This window comes from Saimiri boliviensis, chromosome 13 (assembly GCF_048565385.1).
Source record: "Saimiri boliviensis isolate mSaiBol1 chromosome 13, mSaiBol1.pri, whole genome shotgun sequence".
Taxonomy (NCBI): Eukaryota; Metazoa; Chordata; class Mammalia; order Primates; family Cebidae; genus Saimiri; species Saimiri boliviensis.
The window spans coordinates 60,318,697-60,339,135 of record NC_133461.1 but is presented as its reverse complement, the minus strand read 5'-3'; the positions used below and the strand labels follow the sequence as shown (position 1 = coordinate 60,339,135).

Genomic DNA, 20,439 nt, shown 5'->3' with positions numbered 1-20,439 from the left:
GAACTACCTTGCCTGGTCAACAGTTTCTTACAAAAGTAAATAGACTCTTTACCATGCAATTCAGCAATTTTGTCTTTTGGAATTTATCCAAATGAATTGAAAACTTAGGTTCACTCAAAAACCTGTTCATGGATATTTATAGCATCTGTACTCCTAACTACTAAAACTTGAAAGCAACCAAGTTATCCTTTACTAAGTGAATGGATAAATAAATTGTGGTACACAGAGATAATGGAATATTATTCAGCACAGAAAATAATAAGGTATTGAGCCACAAAAAGACATGGGAAAAACTTCGATGTATATTATGAAATGAAACAAGCCAATCTGAAAAAACTATATACTATATGATTCCAACTATGTGACATGCTGGAAGAGGTAAAATTAATGAGACAGTAAAAAAAAGATGGCTAGTTGCCAGGGGATGGGAGGAAAGAGGGATGAATAGGCTGAGCACAGAGGATGTCAGGGCAATGAAACAATGCTGTATGTTTAATACAACAGTGGATACAGGAATATACAACACAAAGAGTAACCCTAATGTAAACCAGAGACTTTGGGTGATAATGATGATCAGTGTAGGCTTCTGGACTGTGCTGAAAGTGCCACTCTAGTGTGAAATGTGGATATTAGTTGGGGCTGTGTGTGTGATGGGGGAAGGGATGTATGGGAACTCTGTACTTTTGCTGTATTTTGCTGTGAAACTAAAACTGTTCTAAAAAAAAAAGTTTATTGATTTTAAAAAGGGGTTGGGGGAGGGTGGATTATAGCATTAACCTCAGTGTGTTGTCCTGGGGTGTTTTGTTTAATACACGTAAAACTTTTAGAGCAACACCTGGTGTGTACAATGCCCTACATAAGTGCTTTCTAGTGTATGAAGGACTCAAATAGAATCTCTCTAAAGAATGAAGTTTCAAGAAAATGATTATACTGCCTTTTCTTAAAAAAAAAAAAAGGTGGGGAGGAAAGAAAGTCATCTCCTTTGTTTTACTTCAAACATTTCTCCTGAAATCAGCCACTCTGTCTTTCCAATTTTTTTTTTTTTTTTTTTTTTTTTTTTGAGACTGAGTTTTGTTCTTGTTGCTCAGGCTAGAATGCAATGGCACGATCATGGCTCACTGCAACCTCCACCTCCCAGCTTCAAATGATTCTCCTTGGATTACAGGCGCCCATCACCACATCCTGCTAATTTTGTATTTTTAGTAGAGACGGGGTTTTTGCATGTTGGTCAGGCTGGTCTCAAACTTCTGACCTCAGGTGATCCACTCGCCTCAGCCTCCCAAAGTGCTGGGATTACAGGCATGAGCTACCGCACCCAAACTCAAATTTCATTTCCATAAGAATGTTAAATATTGCATTATTTAGTCATACCTAGTAGCAACCTAAAAGACTTCATATGAGCCATTTTTATCGTGTTTTTTAAAGTTGAACATTCATTGAATTGTTCAAGTTTGTAGAACCATCATTCCTCAGTAAACTGAGTAAAATATTTAAAACTCATCCCCAAAACGGTTGGCAGGCCAATTTTAGTACTTAGCTTTCCAAAACATACCTTTCTTCAAAGGCCACTTTATAGTTAACCACTGTAAAGTAAATAAGCATTTAAATTGATGTTAATGATTGTTTTCAACCTCTCCAAAAGAAATCCATTGTCAAACAGGAAGAAGGGATTACCAATACTTTCTGTCTCTAACTGTAATTCTTTTATGGTTATGCTGGTTGTAATTTATTTAGATAGGATCTTAAAATGCAAAATTGGGCAGATGAGATTACTTAATGACAGCTAGGGGATTTAAAAAAAAATTATCTGGTGATAAAAACAAACAAACAAAAAAGTTATCTGGTGATAAAGATGAGGCTGTTGTTTCACACTGAATGGCCACTGACAATCTCTCTTCCTCTTTCAAATAAACAGACTGATAAAAGACAGCAACCTAACAAAAAGTGAGAGAAAGAAAGAAAATTGAGCTGAGAAAGAGATAGTGCAAGGAAATGATTAAAAGACTTTGTAAGAGGCCAAGGGGCGAGAAAAAGAAAGAAAATTGAGCTGAGAAAGAGATAGTGCAAAGAAATGATTAAAAGACCTGTAAGAGGCCAAGGGACTCATTACCTTTTGAATCAATTACAGTTTAGGAACAAAAATGAACCCAGCAAGGCCCACCTAACTGATCTATTAAGGAGCAGACTTGTAAATGTAGGGTGCTTTTCACTGTTCCAAATCAAAACAAAAAGAAGTAAGTTAAAAACTCATTAGTAGAAAATAAAACGCACCAGATAGCTCTATCTGCTTCAAGAATATGAGTTAAAAGGGAACATCAGAAATATTCCTGGTACATTTGCTGGCCACCATGACATTCTTAAAATGCTATGAATCGCAAATGTGCATTGTCCATTCTCTGGGGCTGCCTCGAGGTGGGGACCGTGGACAGAGGAATGCTGTGTAAAGGTCACTAGTTTAAATGCTGTGGCAGCAGTAAGCCAGAGATAATGAATGTGTATGTCGTTTTGAAAGGAGACTGCTTCTCTCAAGCCAGAAACCCATCATCTTCATCAAACATTAGCTATCTTCCCCCAATTCCTGTTTCACAGGTCAGCTAATGGTACCGCTCTGTAAGACACACATAGCATGTGTTTGCTGATAGGCAGGACTGATTCTAAGTAAAGCAGACAAATCTTGGCAACACCTCCCTAAGGGGCACTCACCTCCACTAGTACGCCCAGGCAGAAGTCTCTAGCATCATGTCCCCATTCTTTCTCTTCCTATTGATGGTCCCCAGGAATTTGTTTGAGGTCCTCTTGTCTTTCAGGCTGATAATCAGCAAATCTAGTAAACCAATCCTTTCTGTTGACTTAGGTGAGAAAGCTGAGAGGCTCCCAGGGATCTCCCATTTCCTTCCAAATAACAATTGTATTTTAACAGTGGCTTCAAACTAGACTTTCTTACATTAGCTCATTAGTGACTCTAAGACTCCAGCAGTGGACACAAAGAAGAATATTGCTGTTTTCATTATAAAGTAATATGTAAATTTACTTGGAGGAAAACATATGGCAATATATTAACAGTTTTTAAGTTTGATGGGCTTTGGAGTAATTTTGGTTTTTGTTTTGTTTTGTTTTGTTCTGTTTTTTTGAGACAGAGTCTCGCTCTGTCGTCCAGACTGGATTGCAATGGAGTGCTCTTGGCTCACTGCAATCTCTGCCTCCCGGATTCAAGTGATTCTCCTGCCTCAGCCTCCCAAGTAGCTGGGATTACAGGTGTGCACCACCACACTCAGCTAATTTTTGTATTTTTAGGTAGAGATGGGATTTCACCATGTTGGTCAGGCTGGTCTCGAACCCCTGACCTCATCATCTGCCCACCTCAGCCTCCCAAAATGCTGAAATTACAGCTGTATTTTCTGGAATTTTTAATAAGTAGAATTGTGGCCAGGAGCAATGGCTCACGCCTGTAATCCCAGCACTTTGGGAGGCCAAGGCAGGCGGATCATGAGGTCAGGAGATCAAAACCATCCTGATCAACATGGTGAAACTCCGTCTCTACTAAAAAAAAAAAAAAAAATTAGCCAGGCGTGGTGGTATGTGCCTGTAATTCCAGCTACTTGGGAGGCTGAGGCAGGAGAATCACCTGAACCTGGGAGGTGGAGGTTGTGGTGAGCCGAGATCATGCCATTGTACTCCAACCTGGGCAACAAGAGTGAAACTCCATCTCAAAAAAAAAAAAAAAAAAAGATACATGTAACACAAAATTTACCATTTTTATTATTTTAAGGTATACAATTCATTGGCATTAACTACATTTACAACATTGTACAACCATCAAGAGAGTAATTCCCCTCTCTTGATAGTGTCCTTGGATGCACTGCAGTATTTTGGATGCACTCAGTTCCAAAATATTTTGATCATCAGCAACAGAAATCTCATACCCATTAAGCCATCACTACACATTCTCTCTCCTCCCTTTCCCTGTAACTGCTAATCTGCTTGCTGTTTCTATGGACTTGACTATTTTAGTTATTTCTTATAAATTAAATCACACAATATGTGGCTTTTTGTGTGTGGCCCTCTTCACTTAGTGTGATGTTTTTGAGGTTCATCCATGTTGTAGCATGTGTTAGTACTTAATTCCTTTTTATGACTGAATAATATCCAATTGCCTGGATACACCACATTTTATTTATTCTTTCATCTGTTTATAGATATTTGAGTTTTTAAAAATCTTTCGTCTGTCTATGTATCATGAATAGAGCTGCTATGAAGATTCATGTACAAGTCTGTGAACACTTGTTTTAAATTCTTTTTGGTATATACCTAAGAATAGAATTACCAGTTAATACAGGAATTCTTTGTTTAACTTTTTGAGAAAACACCAAACTGTATTCCACAGTGGCTGCACCATTTTACCATTTCCATCAACAACGTATGAGGGTTCCAGTTACTCCACATTCTGGCCAACAGTTACTTTCCTCTTTAAATTTTTTTCCCTTATGGTCATCCTAGTGGGTTTGAAGTGGCAGGTCATTGTGATATGGATCTATATATCTGTAATGACTAATAATGCTGATTGTCTTTGCATATGTTTATTGACCATTTTTATCTCTCTTTGGAGAAATGTCAAGTCCTATGCCTATTTTTTAATTGGGTTGTCTTTTTGTTGTTGAGTGTTTTAAGAGTTCTTTATATATTCTGGATACTAGATCCTTATCAATATATTATTGGGAATTATTTTCTCCCATTCTCTGAGTTGTTTTCCACTCTCTTGATAGGGTCCTTGGATGTACTACAGTTTTTACATTTGATGAAGCTGCCGGGGTGCAGTGGCTCATGCCTGTCATTCCAGCACTTTGGGAGTGGGAGGAAGGTTGATGTATCATCTGAGGTCAGGAGTTCCAGACCAGCCTGGCTAACGTGGTGAAACCCCCATCTCTACTAAAAATATAAAAAATTAGCTGGGCATGGTGGTGGTGCCTGTAATCCCAGCTACTTAGGAGGCTGAGGCAGGAGAATCACTTGAACCTGGCAGGTGGATGTTACAGTGAGTCGAGATTGTGCCATTGCACTCCAGCCTGGGCAACCAAAGGGAAATTCCATCTCAAAAAATAAAAAGAATGAAAGAAAGTTTGAGGAAGTGTAATTCATGTTACTTAGGCTGGGCTTGAACTCCTGGGCTCAAGCTATCTCCTCTCCTCAGCCTCCTACGTAGCTGGGATTGCAGTGAGCACCACTCCAGCCAGCTTATTTTTTCTTCTGTTGCTTGTGCTTTGTGCTTTCAGTGTCATATTTGAGAAGTCTTTGCCAAATCAGGGACCTCAGGATTTGCCCCTGTGTTTTCTTCTGAGAATGTTACTGTTTTAGCTCTTAAATTTATGCCTTTGATCCATTTTGAGCTAAGTTTTATATATGCTAAAGATTCAGCTTCACTATTTTTGCATGTGGCTATCCAGTTATCTCACATTGATTGATTTAGTTTTTGTTTTGTTTTGTTTTGAGACGGAATCTGGCTCTGTCCCCAGGCTGGAACGCAATGGCATGATCTCGGCACATTGCAACCTCCGTCTCCCAGGTTCAAGTGATTCTCCTGCCTCAGACTCCTGAGTAGTTAGGATTACAGGCACCTGACACCATGCCCGGCTAATTTTTGTGTTTTTAGTAGAGATGGGGTTTCATCATGTTGACCAGGCTGATCTCAAACTCCTGACCTTAGGTGATCCGCCCATCTTGGCCTCCCAAAGTGCTGGGATTACAGGTGTGAGCCAACTCGCCCGGCCACATTGCTTGATTTTTGAATGACAGTCTAACCTTATATTTCTAGGGTATACCCAATTTTGTCATCATGTGCAATCCTGTTTATGTGTTATTGGATCTGACTGGTTAAAATTTAGCTAAGAACTTTTGTGTCTATCTTCATGAGGGCTCTCTTTCTGTAGTTTTCTTGTCTTTGTGTCTTTGGCATCAGAATATAGCTATCTTCATAAAGTAGAAACTATTCTTTTCAGTTTTCTGGATGATTTTGTGTAGAATTGTTTGTTGTTGTTGTTTTTAATTCATGTGTCGTTGAAGTCACCAGTGAAGCTATCTGGATCTGGAATTGCTTTCAGGGAAAATTTTTAACTATAATATTTGATTTATTTAACAGATATAGGCTATTCAGGCCATTGATTCCTATTTGTGCCTTTCAATGAACTTGTTTATTTTATCCAAGTTGTCCAATATATTGGTATAAAGTTGCTTATCATATTCCCCTATTGCTTGGTGTGTCTGTGTGTGTGTGTGTGTGTGTGTGTGTGTGTGTGTGTGTGTGTGTTTTGAGATGGAGTTTCACTCTTGTTGCCTAGGCTAGAGTGCAGTGGTGCAATCTCAGCTCCTTGCAACCTCTGCTCCAGGGTTCAAACGAATTGAATGTCAGCCTTCCCAGTAGCTGGACTTACAGGTGCGTACCACCATGCCTAGCTAATTTTTTGTATTTTTAGTAGAGATAGGTTTTCACCATGTTGGCCAGGCCAGTCTTGAACTCCTGACCTCAGGTGGTCCACCTGCCTTGGCCTCCCAAAGTGCTGGGATTATAGGTGTGAGCCACTGCGCCCGGCCTGCCATTCCTTTATTCTAGGAAAAGTTTTCACCTCTGATTTTCTGGATGTTGAAGGAAAAGAGTTCCTCCAGCAGCACTGAATTCCACTTGGATAATCTCTAAAGATCCCGGACAGTTGAGAAATAGTTTGTAAACACACAGATGAAAATATTAAATACACATACACCAGAAAAATAACATCCTGGAATTCTCCTTCCAGAACATGGTTGTGAGACCAGTAGCTTCTTTCCGTACAACCACAAATGACAGGTGTCACTTGTCAATTTGACACTGTCAGTAAGGAAGCAAAAAATATGTCATTGCAAAGTCTCAGCCTCCTCTTAACACTTTCAGTTGTGAAGATGGGAGATGATTGCTTTATAAATTACTACAAAATACGTCAGAAATTCCTCACTTTAGGACAGGTAGCCGAGTTGGAACTGACACGGGAAGCCAGAACGTGTACCACATTCTCAGTCACACTTATCTCTTGTCTGAAGTGGAGATGATGACAGCCACATAGCTACCTGGGAACGATGGTAACAAGCAGAAAGGCAAAATCCAAACCAACAGTGGTCCTCAACTTCAGCTACGAGTCTCCATCCACAAGTAACACTTCCCTAAAGTTGAGGAAACTGCGGTGTTGAATCAGAGAACTTATACCAGAAAAAGATAACTGAGATTAATAGGAGTCCACTTTCAAATTTTAGAGACAGAGTGGTAAAGCGACTTTCAATCTGGATTTCTAAACTAGAATATTCTTTTGTTCCCATGACTCCAATATTTTTCTAGTATACTCCAAGACCTTCAAAGCCAGAGGCTAGTGCTAAATACCGGGGATTGCCCTACTTGTGCATAGGCCAAATAAAACCCACATGGATGACTTCTATGCATGGCAAAGATAGAGTAAGAATGACTGAACTTACTATATCATCTGAAACAACTAAAACCTGGCAAAATATATGGAACTGTTTTCAAGACATTTGATATCTGTGAAGAACAGTGATCACTGAGACAGGAGAAACAAATGAGGCCTTTGACTGACTGCAGCGAGTTTCCAGGGAGTGGTCCCCACGGGGAGTCAGCAGTCTCCCTGAATGAGACATTGCTGGGGGTGTGAGGAGGACAAGGCAGCTGGAATTGTATGGCAGCATAGGGAGGACAGAACTGCACAGAGAGAGGTCTGAGATCAGCACGGGTTCCAGTAGCCTGGCCAACATGGTGAAACCCCATCTCTACTAAAAATACAAAAAATTAGGCACGCGTGGTAGCAGACGCCTATAATCCCAGCTACTCGGGACGCTGAGGCAGGAGAATCACTTGAACCCAGGAGGTGGAGGTTGTAGTGAACCAAGATCGTGCCACTGCACTCCAACCTGGGCAACAAGAGTGAAACTCCATCTCAAAAAAAAAAAAAGAAGAAGAAGAAGAAAGGAACGGCAAAGCACTTGTGGCCTCTTTTTCTGCCTCATCAACTCTCCACCCTTAACAATTTTTTGTTAAACAGGTGAAGTTGGCTCCCAGTGAGTGTCTAGAGCAAGCTTTGTGTATTCAGAGGTGTGTGTGCCTAAAGGGAAAGTCAGGATCTTTTCATTTATGTCAGTGGGGTGGAAACTGGAGCAGTTGGGGATTTTGATGATTTGCATAAAAGCTTCTGCTCTTTCTGATGTTCTGTTGGTGGAGCGACCTCCTTCTCTCCTAGGATACTTTTTATACATTGCACGTAACATTTAGACCTCCAGGACGTGCTTAATGTGAAAGAGAAAACATGCTGTCATTAAGTACGCCTGTGAATGGCACCCACCATTTCAGTAGACTTGTGAATGTGCAGACTGAGTCAGAGGTGTTAAAGGAAAGCCCCGGTAAAGTTAAAGCTCTCAGAGTTAAAGCTCTGTCGCCTGGGGACAGTGGCTCCCCCTGTAATTCCAGCACTTTTGGAGGCTGAAGCGGGCAGATCGCTTGAGGTTAGGAGTTGGGCACCAGCTGGCCAACATGGTGAAATGCTGTCTCTCCTAAAAATACAAAAAATTAATGGGGCGTAGTGGCAGGCATCTGCAATCCCAGCTACTGAGGCAAGGGAATCACTTGAACCTGGGAGGTGGAGGTTGCAGTGAGCCAAGATCTTGCCACTGCACTAATATATTATGATAGATATTACCGTATTACCACTCCTTGTCTCTAGAAACAAATGCCTAGTGAATGGGACTCTTCCCTTTTCTTTTTCACCAATATTGCCTCTGTTTCCATTTGCATTTCCAGAAGTGACCCAATTCCGAGTTTTAAAAATCTTCCTTGCTTCACACATCAAAGTTCACAGCCTTCGTAACGGGGTAGAACAAGCAAGTGGAAAGGTGGCATTGTTTTCTCTTTCAGCACAATGTCAGCTACTATAAAAGATCTCTTTTGATAGCAAGGGACTTACATATGTAAACATTTGGGCTTGTAGTGATTTGTGCCTTTTCAACTAAGCAGGATGTTAAAACATAAAGCCAAAAGTGAGGCAACATCTTCTGACAGCCGATTCAGGCACCACAGACTTGGAAAGGCCTTTGGCCATAAAAAAAAAATTCCTTCTTTGTCAATCCAGAAGCTTTGGGTCAATCCCCTCTTCTCAAAGTTTCCTTGGAGTACTTAATAGCCCAGTACTCACCCTTGAAATTGCACTTGAAAAACAATCTCTTTTCTTTGCCAAGTTAACAATACCATGACCTCCCCAAATAGTTCCTTACTGTACACCTGAGTTTTAAAGGTGTGGCATTCATGCGTTTCAAATTTCAAAAACCTGAAACTTGGCATAACTCCTGATAAGCCTCATAGCTTCCTTTTTTCTTTTCTTTTCTCTTTTCCTTTTCTTTACCTTCTTCTGTCTTTCTGCCATCCCTGCCTCCTTTTCTTTCTCTCTCGCTTTCTTCCTTTTTACACATTTTTCAAGATAACTTAGTTTGCAGAAAGAAAACCATCTGACTCACAAGCCTATGGCCTCTGTTTGACAAGACTCAATAAAACATAATTGATAGTGAGACCGCTCATGCTTTGTTAGTTACTTCGGGTCAGTAGTCAAGCAGTGACCTAATCCTTCAGTTGTGGAGATAAAGCAGTTCCTTCTGGGGCACATTCAATTCAAGAATGTTTTGTTGAGACTCCTAACCAGGGTTCCTGTAGTGACAGCCCATCAGAGATATTAGCACCTGCCCAGCTGGTGCTAAGAAAAGGCTGGCAGCACGCTAGGCCCTCTCAGCAGTTACCAGAGGACAGCACATTCACTTACTGTTTTCCATTTCCTCCCTTTATTGTATTTGACAAACCATCACAATTATTTGGGGTAAAGAAAAATTTTATATAGAAAGCCTGTCCTATTTTCCTTTGCTTTAAAGACATCTTCAAGCATGACGTGTTTAAGCAAAGGAATGATGAACATAGAGGGTTTGAAATAACCGATGGGTGTTTGTCTTGAGATAGTTTTCAAATCTGGTGATAGCGCTAACCATATATAAATGGAGAGCAGGAGGGCTCCTCCCAACTGAGTTTTTGAACAAGGGATGTGTTACGCCTGCACTCTCCCATGCCCGATTCTAATTTGGAAGCTGATCCAAATTAGTAAACCTCTTTTTAGGGAGCTCGGATTTATTTATTTATTTATTTTTTGAGACAGGATCTCACTCTGTTGCCCAGGCTAGAGTGCAGTGGTACAATCTTGGCTCACTGCAGCCTCTGCCTCCCGGGTTCTTCAACCCATTCTTGTGCCTCAGCCTCCTGAGTAGCTGGGACTACAGGTGCCCACCGCCATGTCAGGATAATTTTTGTATTTTTAGTGGAGATGGGATTTTGCCATGTTGCCCAGGTTGGTCTTGAACTCCCGGCCTCAAGTGATCTGCCCGCCTCGGCCTCCCAAAGTGCTGGGATTACAGGCATGAGCCACCGTGCCCAGCCAAGCTTGAATTCTTGATCTCAGTCTCCTCATGCCCATGCCTTATTTTGGTCTTTTATTTTACGTGGTGAGACATCTTGGGTTTTACATCAGTGAAAGGGTGCCATTTCACAAAATACCAAGATGGTTGCACTTTCCAGGAGTAGCATTTCAGATCCCACATATATTCAGCCTTGACAGAAGGCTTAGTTTTAAATGTCTAAAGGCATGTACAAAGAAAGAAAGAATAGCTGAGTGCTAGCATTGCCCCCTTTGAAACTGGACTTGGCCTTGAAAAGCAGCCATTATGTGAATGAGAGAGATAAAGACGTTAACTAGAGATGGGGGATTCTATGAAGGAATGAATAAGTTAGTCTTCTAAAAATAGGTTGATGACTTGACTCTCAACAGTTGGGTGCCTTGTAGGTCTAAAGCATGGACGTCCTAAAGATAGTGACTGTGCTTAGTTTTTATGTACAACTTCTTTGGTTTAACTGCCACACTGTCAAACAGCGGGACAGGAATGGAACCTCTGCCGTTTACCCACCTGTGTTTTGATTTGTAACTTGCTGTACAGAAAAGTCTTAGGAAGTGAGGCAGGTAGAAACTCCTCTAGTTAGAAACGTAAACTTGTTTCATAGAAGGAACATAAAGCAACAGCTGAGAGGAATGCTAACGAGGGACTTTCTTCTGGCTGTTCAGAACAGACAGAGTATTGTGTTCCATACTGGTTGATCCAGTCTTTGCTTTCATGGTTTTCTGCTCCTTGGGCCAGAATATTGGCCGGCATTTTTCAGAAGTTGTAATTATTACACACTGTGCCTGCAGGGGCATGAAGAAGCGAGGAAGCTTCAAGACTGAAAACTGTGGGTTAGGAAACAGCAAACCACTGGGTTCAGCTTTTAGGTTTATATCATCAACCAGCAACTGATCAAAACATACAGAAGTTAATCTAGGGACATCATTTTGTGTTCCTATCAAAACTGTAGAAAAACAATAACAACTTGACCGCACCCTTCACTCAGAAGGAACTTTGCTCATGAAAGACATAAATCATTTTATAGAGCAGAACATTCTTTGAAAGCTCTGAGTAGAAGAAAGCACTTGCTTAAGGAGCTTAATTGATAGGAACTGCTAAGTTTGGACAGGTCTGCAGAAGTTCAAAGGCACCGATTTTAATCCCAAACCATTTTAATTTTGCTTAACTTTTCTTTCTTTCTGAGTGACTACACTGCAAACTTCTATTAATCTAGTGCCAAGTAATTTTTCTGAAGAAGGTGGACACTTTGCAAGCTCCAGAGCCATGAGATGGCTGTCAGGAGCGTGGGTAGTACGGTTTTGGGTAGATAAAAACAGAGGCACGGGAAAGTAGGTCATTCTGTTTTATATGTGGAACAGATTTTGGCTCTTGCAGTTTGCTCTGACTGAAAACAAGGGACTAGTCCTTCTTTAAGTTTGGAAATGTAATGCCTCTGGCAATGCAGGATCTTGGAGAGCAGAGGCTAATGTTTTCATAGTTGGGATTTCATGTTAGTAGAACAGCCAAAATGTCAACTGTTTGCAAGGAGAGTCATCCAATTCACACATATGCAGCTGGAGAGAAAGCTTAGCTCCAGGAGATGACAGTTAACATTTTGGGGATGAACAGGAAGAATGCAAAAGTAGCCTCCTGCAGCCAAAAAATGAGTGGTTGTTGGAAGAACCAGTTTAGCAAAATTGTTCTTTCTTTCATTGCTAGCACAAGAGACTTGTAACACTGCATTCAGACTTTCGCAGTATGCGATTTTTTTTTTGTCCCATTTGAGAGTTAAGAGCTTACAAAAGTGACTGGGTTGGATAACTTCAGCAGAACTGATTTCTTAAAAACAGTAAATGGGCCAACTTTGGCTAGTTTACCTTCATAAAATGGATGGCCGGAATCGCAACACATTCAGTCATTCTGTCCATCTCAATAACTGACGTAGATCAGTACCTCAGCCACTTTTTTGCTTGACATTTATTCTCTAGAGAAAATATGGATTTATTGAGATGACTCTTCCTTTTTGTGACTCTTAGTCTTTCTACAGTCTTGCGAATAGCTGTTTGTCTGTATTGTTCTGGTCATTCTTTATTTTTTGATGGACTAGAATATTAGTTTTTATTGGTTTCAATAGCGTGGTCCAAGACAGTTTTTTAAAAACCCACAGGCGGGCACGGTGGCTCAAGCCTGTAATCCCAGCACTTTGGGAGGCTGAGGCGGGTGGATCACGAGGTCGAGAGATCGAGACCATCCTGGTCAACATGGTGAAACCCCGTCTCTACTAAAAATACAAAAAATTAGCTGGGCATGGTGGCTCATGCCTGTAATCCCAGCTACTCAGAAGGCTGAGGCAGGAGAATTACCTTAACCCAGGAGGCGGAGGTTGCGGTGAGCCGAGATCGCGCCATTGCACTCCAGCCTGGGTAACAAGAGCGAAACTCCATCTCAAAAAAAAACAAAAACAACAAAAAAAAACCACCACATAGTCTAGGTGCAGTGGCTCACACCTGTAATTCCAGGACTTTGGGAGGCTGAGGCGCGTGCAGATCATGAGGTCAGGAGATTGAGACCATCTGGACAACATGGTGAAACCCCATCTCTGCTAGAACTATAAAAATTAGCTTGGCATAGGGGTACAAACCTGTAGTCCCAGCTACTAGGGAGGCTGAGGCAGGGGAATCACTTGAACCAGGGAGGCGGAGGTTGCAGTTAGCCGAAATTGTGCCACTGCACTCCAGCCTGGACAACAGAGCAAGACTCAGTCAAAAACAAACAAATAAACACATAATCTGGTGTATTTAGTGTTGTGTAGATATTGTTCAGTGCAGTATACTTTAAGGCTGGCATTACTGAATATGAAACAGCTGGAAATCAACTGGCCAGCAAACTATCTTACAACAGCAGTAATCATGAGCTACTCAAGGAGAAGTACCACCTCATACATTCAAAGACACAGCAATCACAGAACACAGAAAAAAAAAACCCAGAAAATAACAGATGTGGATAAGAATGTAAAGCAGTAGAAATCCTTGTGCACTGCTGGTGGGAATGCAAAATGGTGCAGCCACTATGGAAAATATTAGGATTGTTCCTCAAAAAATTAAAAACAGAATTACGGTATGATTCAGTAATTCCACTTCTGGATATTCAAAATAATTGAATTCAGGGACTCAGAGAGACATCTGTACACCCATGATCATAGCAGAATCATTCACAATAGCCAAAAGGTGAAAGCCAATCAAGTGGCTGCCAGTGGATGAATGGGTAAGCAAAATAAGTAAATATATACAGTGGAATACTATTCAGCCTTAAAAAGGAAGGAAATTCTATCCGGGCGCGGTGGCTCAAGCCTGTAATCCCAGCACTTTGGGAGGCCGAGGCGGGTGGATCACGAGGTCAAGAGATCGAGACCATCCTGGTTAACATGGTGAAACCCCGTCTCTACTAAAAATACAAAACATTAGCTGGGTATGGTGGTACGTGCCTGTAATCCCAGCTACTCAGGAGGCTGAGGCAGGAGAATTGCCTGAACCCAGGAGGCGGAGGTTGCGGTGAGCCGAGATCGTGCCATTGCACTCCAGCCTGGGTAACAAGAGTGAAACTCTGTCTCTTAAAAAAAAAAAAAAGGAAGGAAATTCTGGCACATGTTACAACATGGATGGAACTTTGAAGATGCTATGTGAAATTTAAAATGCCAGTCGCAAAAGGACAAATACTATATGATTCCACTGATCTGAGGTACCTAGAGTAGTCAGACTCACAGACACACAAAGTGGGATGATGGTTGCCTGGGGCTGCAGGGAGGAGGAAATGGAGAGTTGGCGTTTCATGGATACACAGTTTCAGTTGGAAAAGATGAGAAAATTGACATGGATGGTGGCGATGGTTGCACGTGTAATGTGAATATATTAAGTATTTAATGCCATCGAACTGTATATTTAATAATGGTTAATGCTTCAGCTGGTAAATATTATGTATATTTTATCATAATAAAAAAATAAACTATGAAGCCAGGAAGTCACCTTAAAAAAGAAGATATACAGGGCATGGTGCTATCTTCAGTGGACTTGTATTCCGTCTTTGTTTCCTGCCTTCTGCAGAGGCCAGCAAAACTTTTTTTGTGTATCTTGAAATCCAGCAAAGCTCTTTTTGTGTATCTTGAACTCCTGACTTCAGGTGATCTACCCACCTCAGCCTCCAAAAGTGCTAGGATTACAGGCCTGAGCCACCACACCCAGCTCTTTTTGTATATCTTAAATGACTTCAGTTCCACACCTTCCTTGCCCCTTGTCTGAGAAAGGATTGCTTGCTTCTCTCTTCTTCTCCCTATCCTGCCCGCTTCCACATGTTCTCCCCTTCATTTCAGGGTTCAGGAGAGATAGATAGAGTGCTTTGGTTGACACTGAGCTCACGGACATCCATGTAAAATACTCAGACTTAATATGTGAACAAGGTGTCATCACCTTGATAGAACCGTGAAAAGAAAATGAAAGGAACAGGAGAGGGCAGAAATAGAGAACCCTAATAGAGAACTGCAAGCTGATGTTTGCCCCCAAAGGCTCTGCACCTGTATGACTAAGAGAAAGCTAAGCCCTTACCAGGCAAAAGAGTTTTAATTTTGGAGGAAATTATTGAAACCTCAGTTTGGACTGGCTGCAGTGGCTCACACCTGGGAAGCCAAAGCAGACAGATCACCTGAGGTCAGAAATTCAAGACCGGCCTGGCCAACTTGCCGAAACCCCGTCTCTACTAAAAATACAAAAATTAGGTGAGCATGGTGGTGCACACCTGTAGTCCCAGCAACTCGAGAGGCTGAGGCAGGAGAATCACTTGAATGTGGGAGGCAGAGGTTGCAGTGAGCTGAGATTGCGCTACTGTACTCCAGCGTGGGCAACAGAGCAAGACTCAAGAAAGACAGAAGGAAGGAAGAGAGGAAGGGAGGAAGGGAAGGAGCAGGGGAGGGAGGGAGGAAGGAAGGAAGGAAAGAAAGAGGGAAGGAACTTACTTCAGTTTGCTTTCAGGAAGTCTTAACTTCGTAAGAGATGTCCCTGGAAAAATGTGGCTTTGTGGGATTCATGATAGTTTTGGTCCAGGTTAGGTTATGTTTTCTCCCCATTTCTCCATTTTTTTTTTTTTTTTTTTTTTTGAGACGGAGTCTTGCTTTGTTGGCCAGGCTGGAATGCAGTGGTGCAATCCGGGATCAGTCCCACCTCAAGCAATTCTCCTGCCTCAGCCTCCCAAATAGCTGGGACTACAGGCGTGTGCCACCACACCCAGCTAATTCTTATATTTTCAATAGTGACAGGGTTTCACCACGTTGGCCAGGATGGTCTGGAACTACTGATCTCGTGATCTGCCCACAGTGGCCTCCCAAAGTGTTGCGATTACAGGGGTAAGCCACTGCTCCTGGTGTTTTCTCTCCATTTCTAGGCAAATAACCCAGACTAAGGCCAGCATTCTACTGCCTTTAACGGTTCAGCACTGTGTCTACCCTGTAAAATTTCTCTTGATGCGCTTTAATATTCCATATTAAGCAAACATGAGGTTTGTGTTCTTCACATTGAAGTTATGATAATCAATATGTTTGCATCAAGAGTCTACCCCCACAACCCCAACACACATAAGATTGAGAAGGTGAGACTTCTAATGGTCACAGCTGCCAAGAAAAGTAGAATGTAGTTTTGCTTCAAAAACTATCTTTGCGGGGCATGGTGGCTCACACCTGTAATACCAGCACTTTGGAAGTCTGAGGCGGGTGGATCACTTGAGGTCAGTAGTTCGAGACCAGCCTGGCCAACATGGTGAAACCCCTTCTCTACTAAAAATACAAAAATTAGCCAGGCGTGGTGGCTTGCACCTGTAATCTCAGCTACTCGGGAGGCTGAGGTGGAAGAATTGCTTTAACCCGGAAGGCGGAGGTTGCAGTGAACCGAGATGGTGTCATTGCACTCCAGCCTGGGAAACATAGTGAGATTCTGTCTCCAAAAAAAAAAAAAAGAAAAGAAAAGAAAGAAAGAAAAAAGAAATTATCCTCAAACTAAATTTCTTTTCTCTATTCTCCCAAGCTTCCGCAGGTTCACTCGGTCCAACAGTGTCACGACAGCAGTACAGGCCGACCTGGACTTCCATGATAATCTGGAAAATTCTCTGGAGTCTATAGAGGACAATTCGTGTCCCGGCCCGATGGCCAGACAGTTCTCCCGCGATGCCAGCACCTCCACAGTCAGCATTCAGGGCTCAGGAAACCATTACCATGCCTGTGCCGCCGATGATGACTTTGACACGGATTTTGATCCCTCTATTCTGCCTCCTCCGGACCCCTGGATTGACTCTATCACCGAAGACCCTCTGGAGGCCGTGCAAAGGTCAGTGTGCCACCGGGACGGCCACTGGTTCCTGAAGCTCCTCCAGGCAGAGCGAGACCGCATGGAGGGGTGGTGCCAACAGATGGAGCGGGAAGAACGGGAAAACAACCTGCCAGAAGACAGTAAGTAAAGCCACCGCGCGCCACGCCTGTCCCCTGGGGCTGGGGTTCTTTGCGTGTGCAGCCCTTGTTGTTTTCTTCTCTGCCAGCTTCACTCGTATAACCTTGACGTTCCACACCCCAAACCAGAACATGCGGGAGAGCTGGTTGATTCTAGCTTTGTCCAGAAGTCCTTGCGCGGCACAAAACAAAACAGCTCCTGGGTAGATGTAACACCATCCTTAGCGCTAGGCCCATGACGTTCTTTTTTTCTTCTTCTTCTTCCTGAAAATACCAAGCTCCATGTGGAGCTGCTTTCATGTCTCTAACTTGGTCCCTCTTCTCCAAGATGATCCCAGAATGTTGCTAATCCTCAGGGTATTCAAAATAATTCAAATCAAAACGTCTCATGTGTCCCATAAATATACACCTACAATATGCCCACACAAATTCTTTTTAATTAAAAAAAGAAAATAGGCCAGATGCCGTGGCTCACGCCTGGATCACGAGATCAGGAGATTGAGACCATCCTGGCCAACATTGTGAAAACCCGTCTCTACTAAAAATACAAAATAAAATTAGCTGGGCATGGTGGCGCGTGCCTTTAGTCCCAGCTACTCGGGAGGCAGGAGAATTGCTTGAACCCGGGAGGTGGAGATTGCAGTGAGCCGGGATGCTCCACTGCACTACAGCCGGGGTGACAGGGGGAGACTCAGTCCTCCCCAACCCCCAAAGAAGAGAATTCTAACTAGCCCAGTGTAGGTCCCCACCTGTAGTCCCAGCTATGTGAGAGATTGAGGTGGGAGGATCACTTGAGTCCGGGGATTCGAGGCTGGAGAGATGCTATGACCATACCAGTGCGCTCCAGCCTGAGTGATAGAGTAAGACCCCATCTCTAAAAATAAGTATATTAATAATACTAACTCTTTTCAAGGTCCTTAGATACAAGTACATTGGGGATTTATAATCTTTATAATTTTGTTATTCTCGTTAACATACGGCATTAAAACAAGGCTTATCACATATAGTCAGGTAGAAACCCCACCTATTTGTATTCTTAAGCCTGTCTGACATGCATTTTCTCTTAGGATTTACAGAGGCAAACCCTTTAGCTGCTAGAGTAATAAATTTTATACTTTTATTACAATTGAATGGACTAAAGTGAAATAAATGATGAATAAATAAAATAAATAATGGACACCATTTTTGCACATTAATTTTTTTTTCTTTTTGAGACAAGCTCTCACTCCTCACCCAAGTTGGAGTGCAGTGGCGCAGTCATGGCTCACCCCAGCCTCAGCCTTCCAAGTAGCTGGGACTACAGGCATGCACCCCATGTGCAGCTGATTTTTATATTTTTGGTAGAGATGGGGTTTTGCCATGTTGCCCAGACTGGTCTCGAACTACTGAATTGAAGCAGTCTGCCCACCTTGGCCTCCCAAAGTGCTGGGATTACAGGCATGAGCCACCATGCCTGGCCTGCACACTATTATTTTCAAACCTGATCTTTTAACATTTGAAAAAGAAAAACTAACAATTGAAAAAGAAAAATTATCAAATTACCTCAATTCTGAGGCATGTTTTACATGTTATCAGCAGTTCTGAAATTAGAATATAGCTTATAGTCAGTGTGTATTCTAATGTTTTATGTTTATTTTCCTCTAAAACATTATTATTAATTATGAATTAATTATTATTCATTCCTCAGAAACATTATTACTAATGGTGGCTCCCCCAGCTGATGATATTTTTTGAAACAAAGAAATTTTGTGGTAGGCATTAATGTCTGCTTCATGTCTGTGTGTGAAGCATCTAGAAGAATATTGTCATGAAGTAACTTTTTAGACTTGTTTTTAAAATTATAGTTTCAGGCTGAGTGCAGTGGCTCATGCCTGTAATCCCCGCACTTTGGGAGGTGGGCAGATTACTTGAGGTCAGGAGTTCCAGACCAGCATGGCCAACATGGTGAAATCCCACCTCTGTTAAAAATGCAAAAATTACCCAGGTGTGTTGGTGCGCCACTGTAGTGCCAGCTACTTAGGATGCTGAGGCAGAGACTCATTTGAACCCAGGAGGCGGAGGTTGCAGTGAGCCAAGATCGCAACCACTGCACTCCAGCCTGGGTGACAGAGTGAGACTCTGCCTCAAAAAAAGGTAAAATATAATCAGATAACAAAAACAACAATAATTTCTTAATTAGATCTAACTCTACTATAAATCATGTTAAGTAAATTACTAAATGCACTAAACTAGTGGTGTCCAAGAGTAGTGAGTTTCTCCCTTGGGAAATCATTTTTTAATGAAATGTAGTCTGGAAAATAACAGCTGTCATCAGGTTGGGGAATGTCCTCACTGTGGCCACTCCCTCACTCATAGCTCCAACCCCCTCCTCCCACCTGACCCCTGTCAAATGACTGACTAGCTTACCGCTTGCCTTTATGAGCGAGTTAGGAAATTCATTTATGGGTTTCCTTTGCTTTTTCATATTATGAGTGCAAACAACTTGGCAGTGGAAAAGCAAATCTCCTTGACATTTGCCCCTAACTGTTAGTGCCACTGCAGACTCACCTGAGTGTTGATTCCCAAACACAGTTAGGTCTTTGCCCTGGTGACAGGTAAACAAGGTATCTCTCTGCAGTGGTCGGTGAGGAGCAGGGGTAGTTTTCAGTAAGAAAGTCTTAGTTGGATCATCTTACTCACTTTTCTCCTTGTGGACATAAAGTTTATCAGATTTTCCTTGGAAAAATGCGAGCAACTAAGGAACAATGACATCCCATGCCACTGCTCAATGGCACAAACTGTCTTTCAGATTTCAATTCTCAAATTTGGGACTCCTTCTAGCTTCCTGATTGCTGTTCTGTTCTCTCCCTCTCTCTCTCGCTCTCTTTCTTTCTTTCTTTCCTTCCTTTCTTTCTTTCCTCCTTCTAGCTTCCTGATGGTGTTCATTCGCTCTTTCTTTCTTCTCTTTTTTCTTTTTCTCTCTTTCTTTTCTTTCTTCTTCTTCTTCTTTTTTTCCCTTTCTTTTGGCGGAGTTTTGCTCTGTCACCCAGGCTGGAGTGCAGTGATGGGATCATGGCTCACTGTAGTCTGGACCTCCTGGGCCCAAGTGGTCCTCCCACCTCAGCCTCCTGAGTAGCTGTGACTACAAGTGTGCACCACCATGCCTGGCTAATTTTTAAAAAATTGTGGAGACAGATTCTTGCTATGTTGCCCAGGCTAGTCTCAAACTCCTGGCATCAAGCAATCCTCCCACTTCAGCCTCCCTAAATGCCAGAATTACAGATGTGGGGTACTCACCCGGCCCCTGGCTGGCTTTCAACAGGACTCTGGGAAACTACTCATCTGATGTTTTCTTTTAATTTGAGACTTGATCTACCTCTCTCAACCCAACTCTATAGCGATGTATGAGGACAATCATTGTATAAAGATTTAGGAAAAACTAAAGGAACTAGAAAAACAAGTCAATTGTATTCTAATACAATAAC

The 20,439-nt window shown here is 42.1% G+C and overlaps 1 protein-coding gene across 20 annotated transcripts in view; it reads left to right on the top strand.

Moving 5' to 3' along the window:
• DLGAP1 (DLG associated protein 1) overlaps nt 1-20,439 on the top strand; it is a 966,546-nt gene that overhangs the window by 908,190 nt on the left and 37,917 nt on the right. For all 20 annotated transcript variants that reach the window (XM_074383719.1, XM_074383721.1, XM_039463610.2 and 17 more), the window contains one exon: nt 16,557-16,978. In XM_074383719.1, coding sequence (XP_074239820.1) covers nt 16,557-16,978 — 422 coding nt within the window. The remainder of the gene's footprint in view (nt 1-16,556; nt 16,979-20,439) is intronic.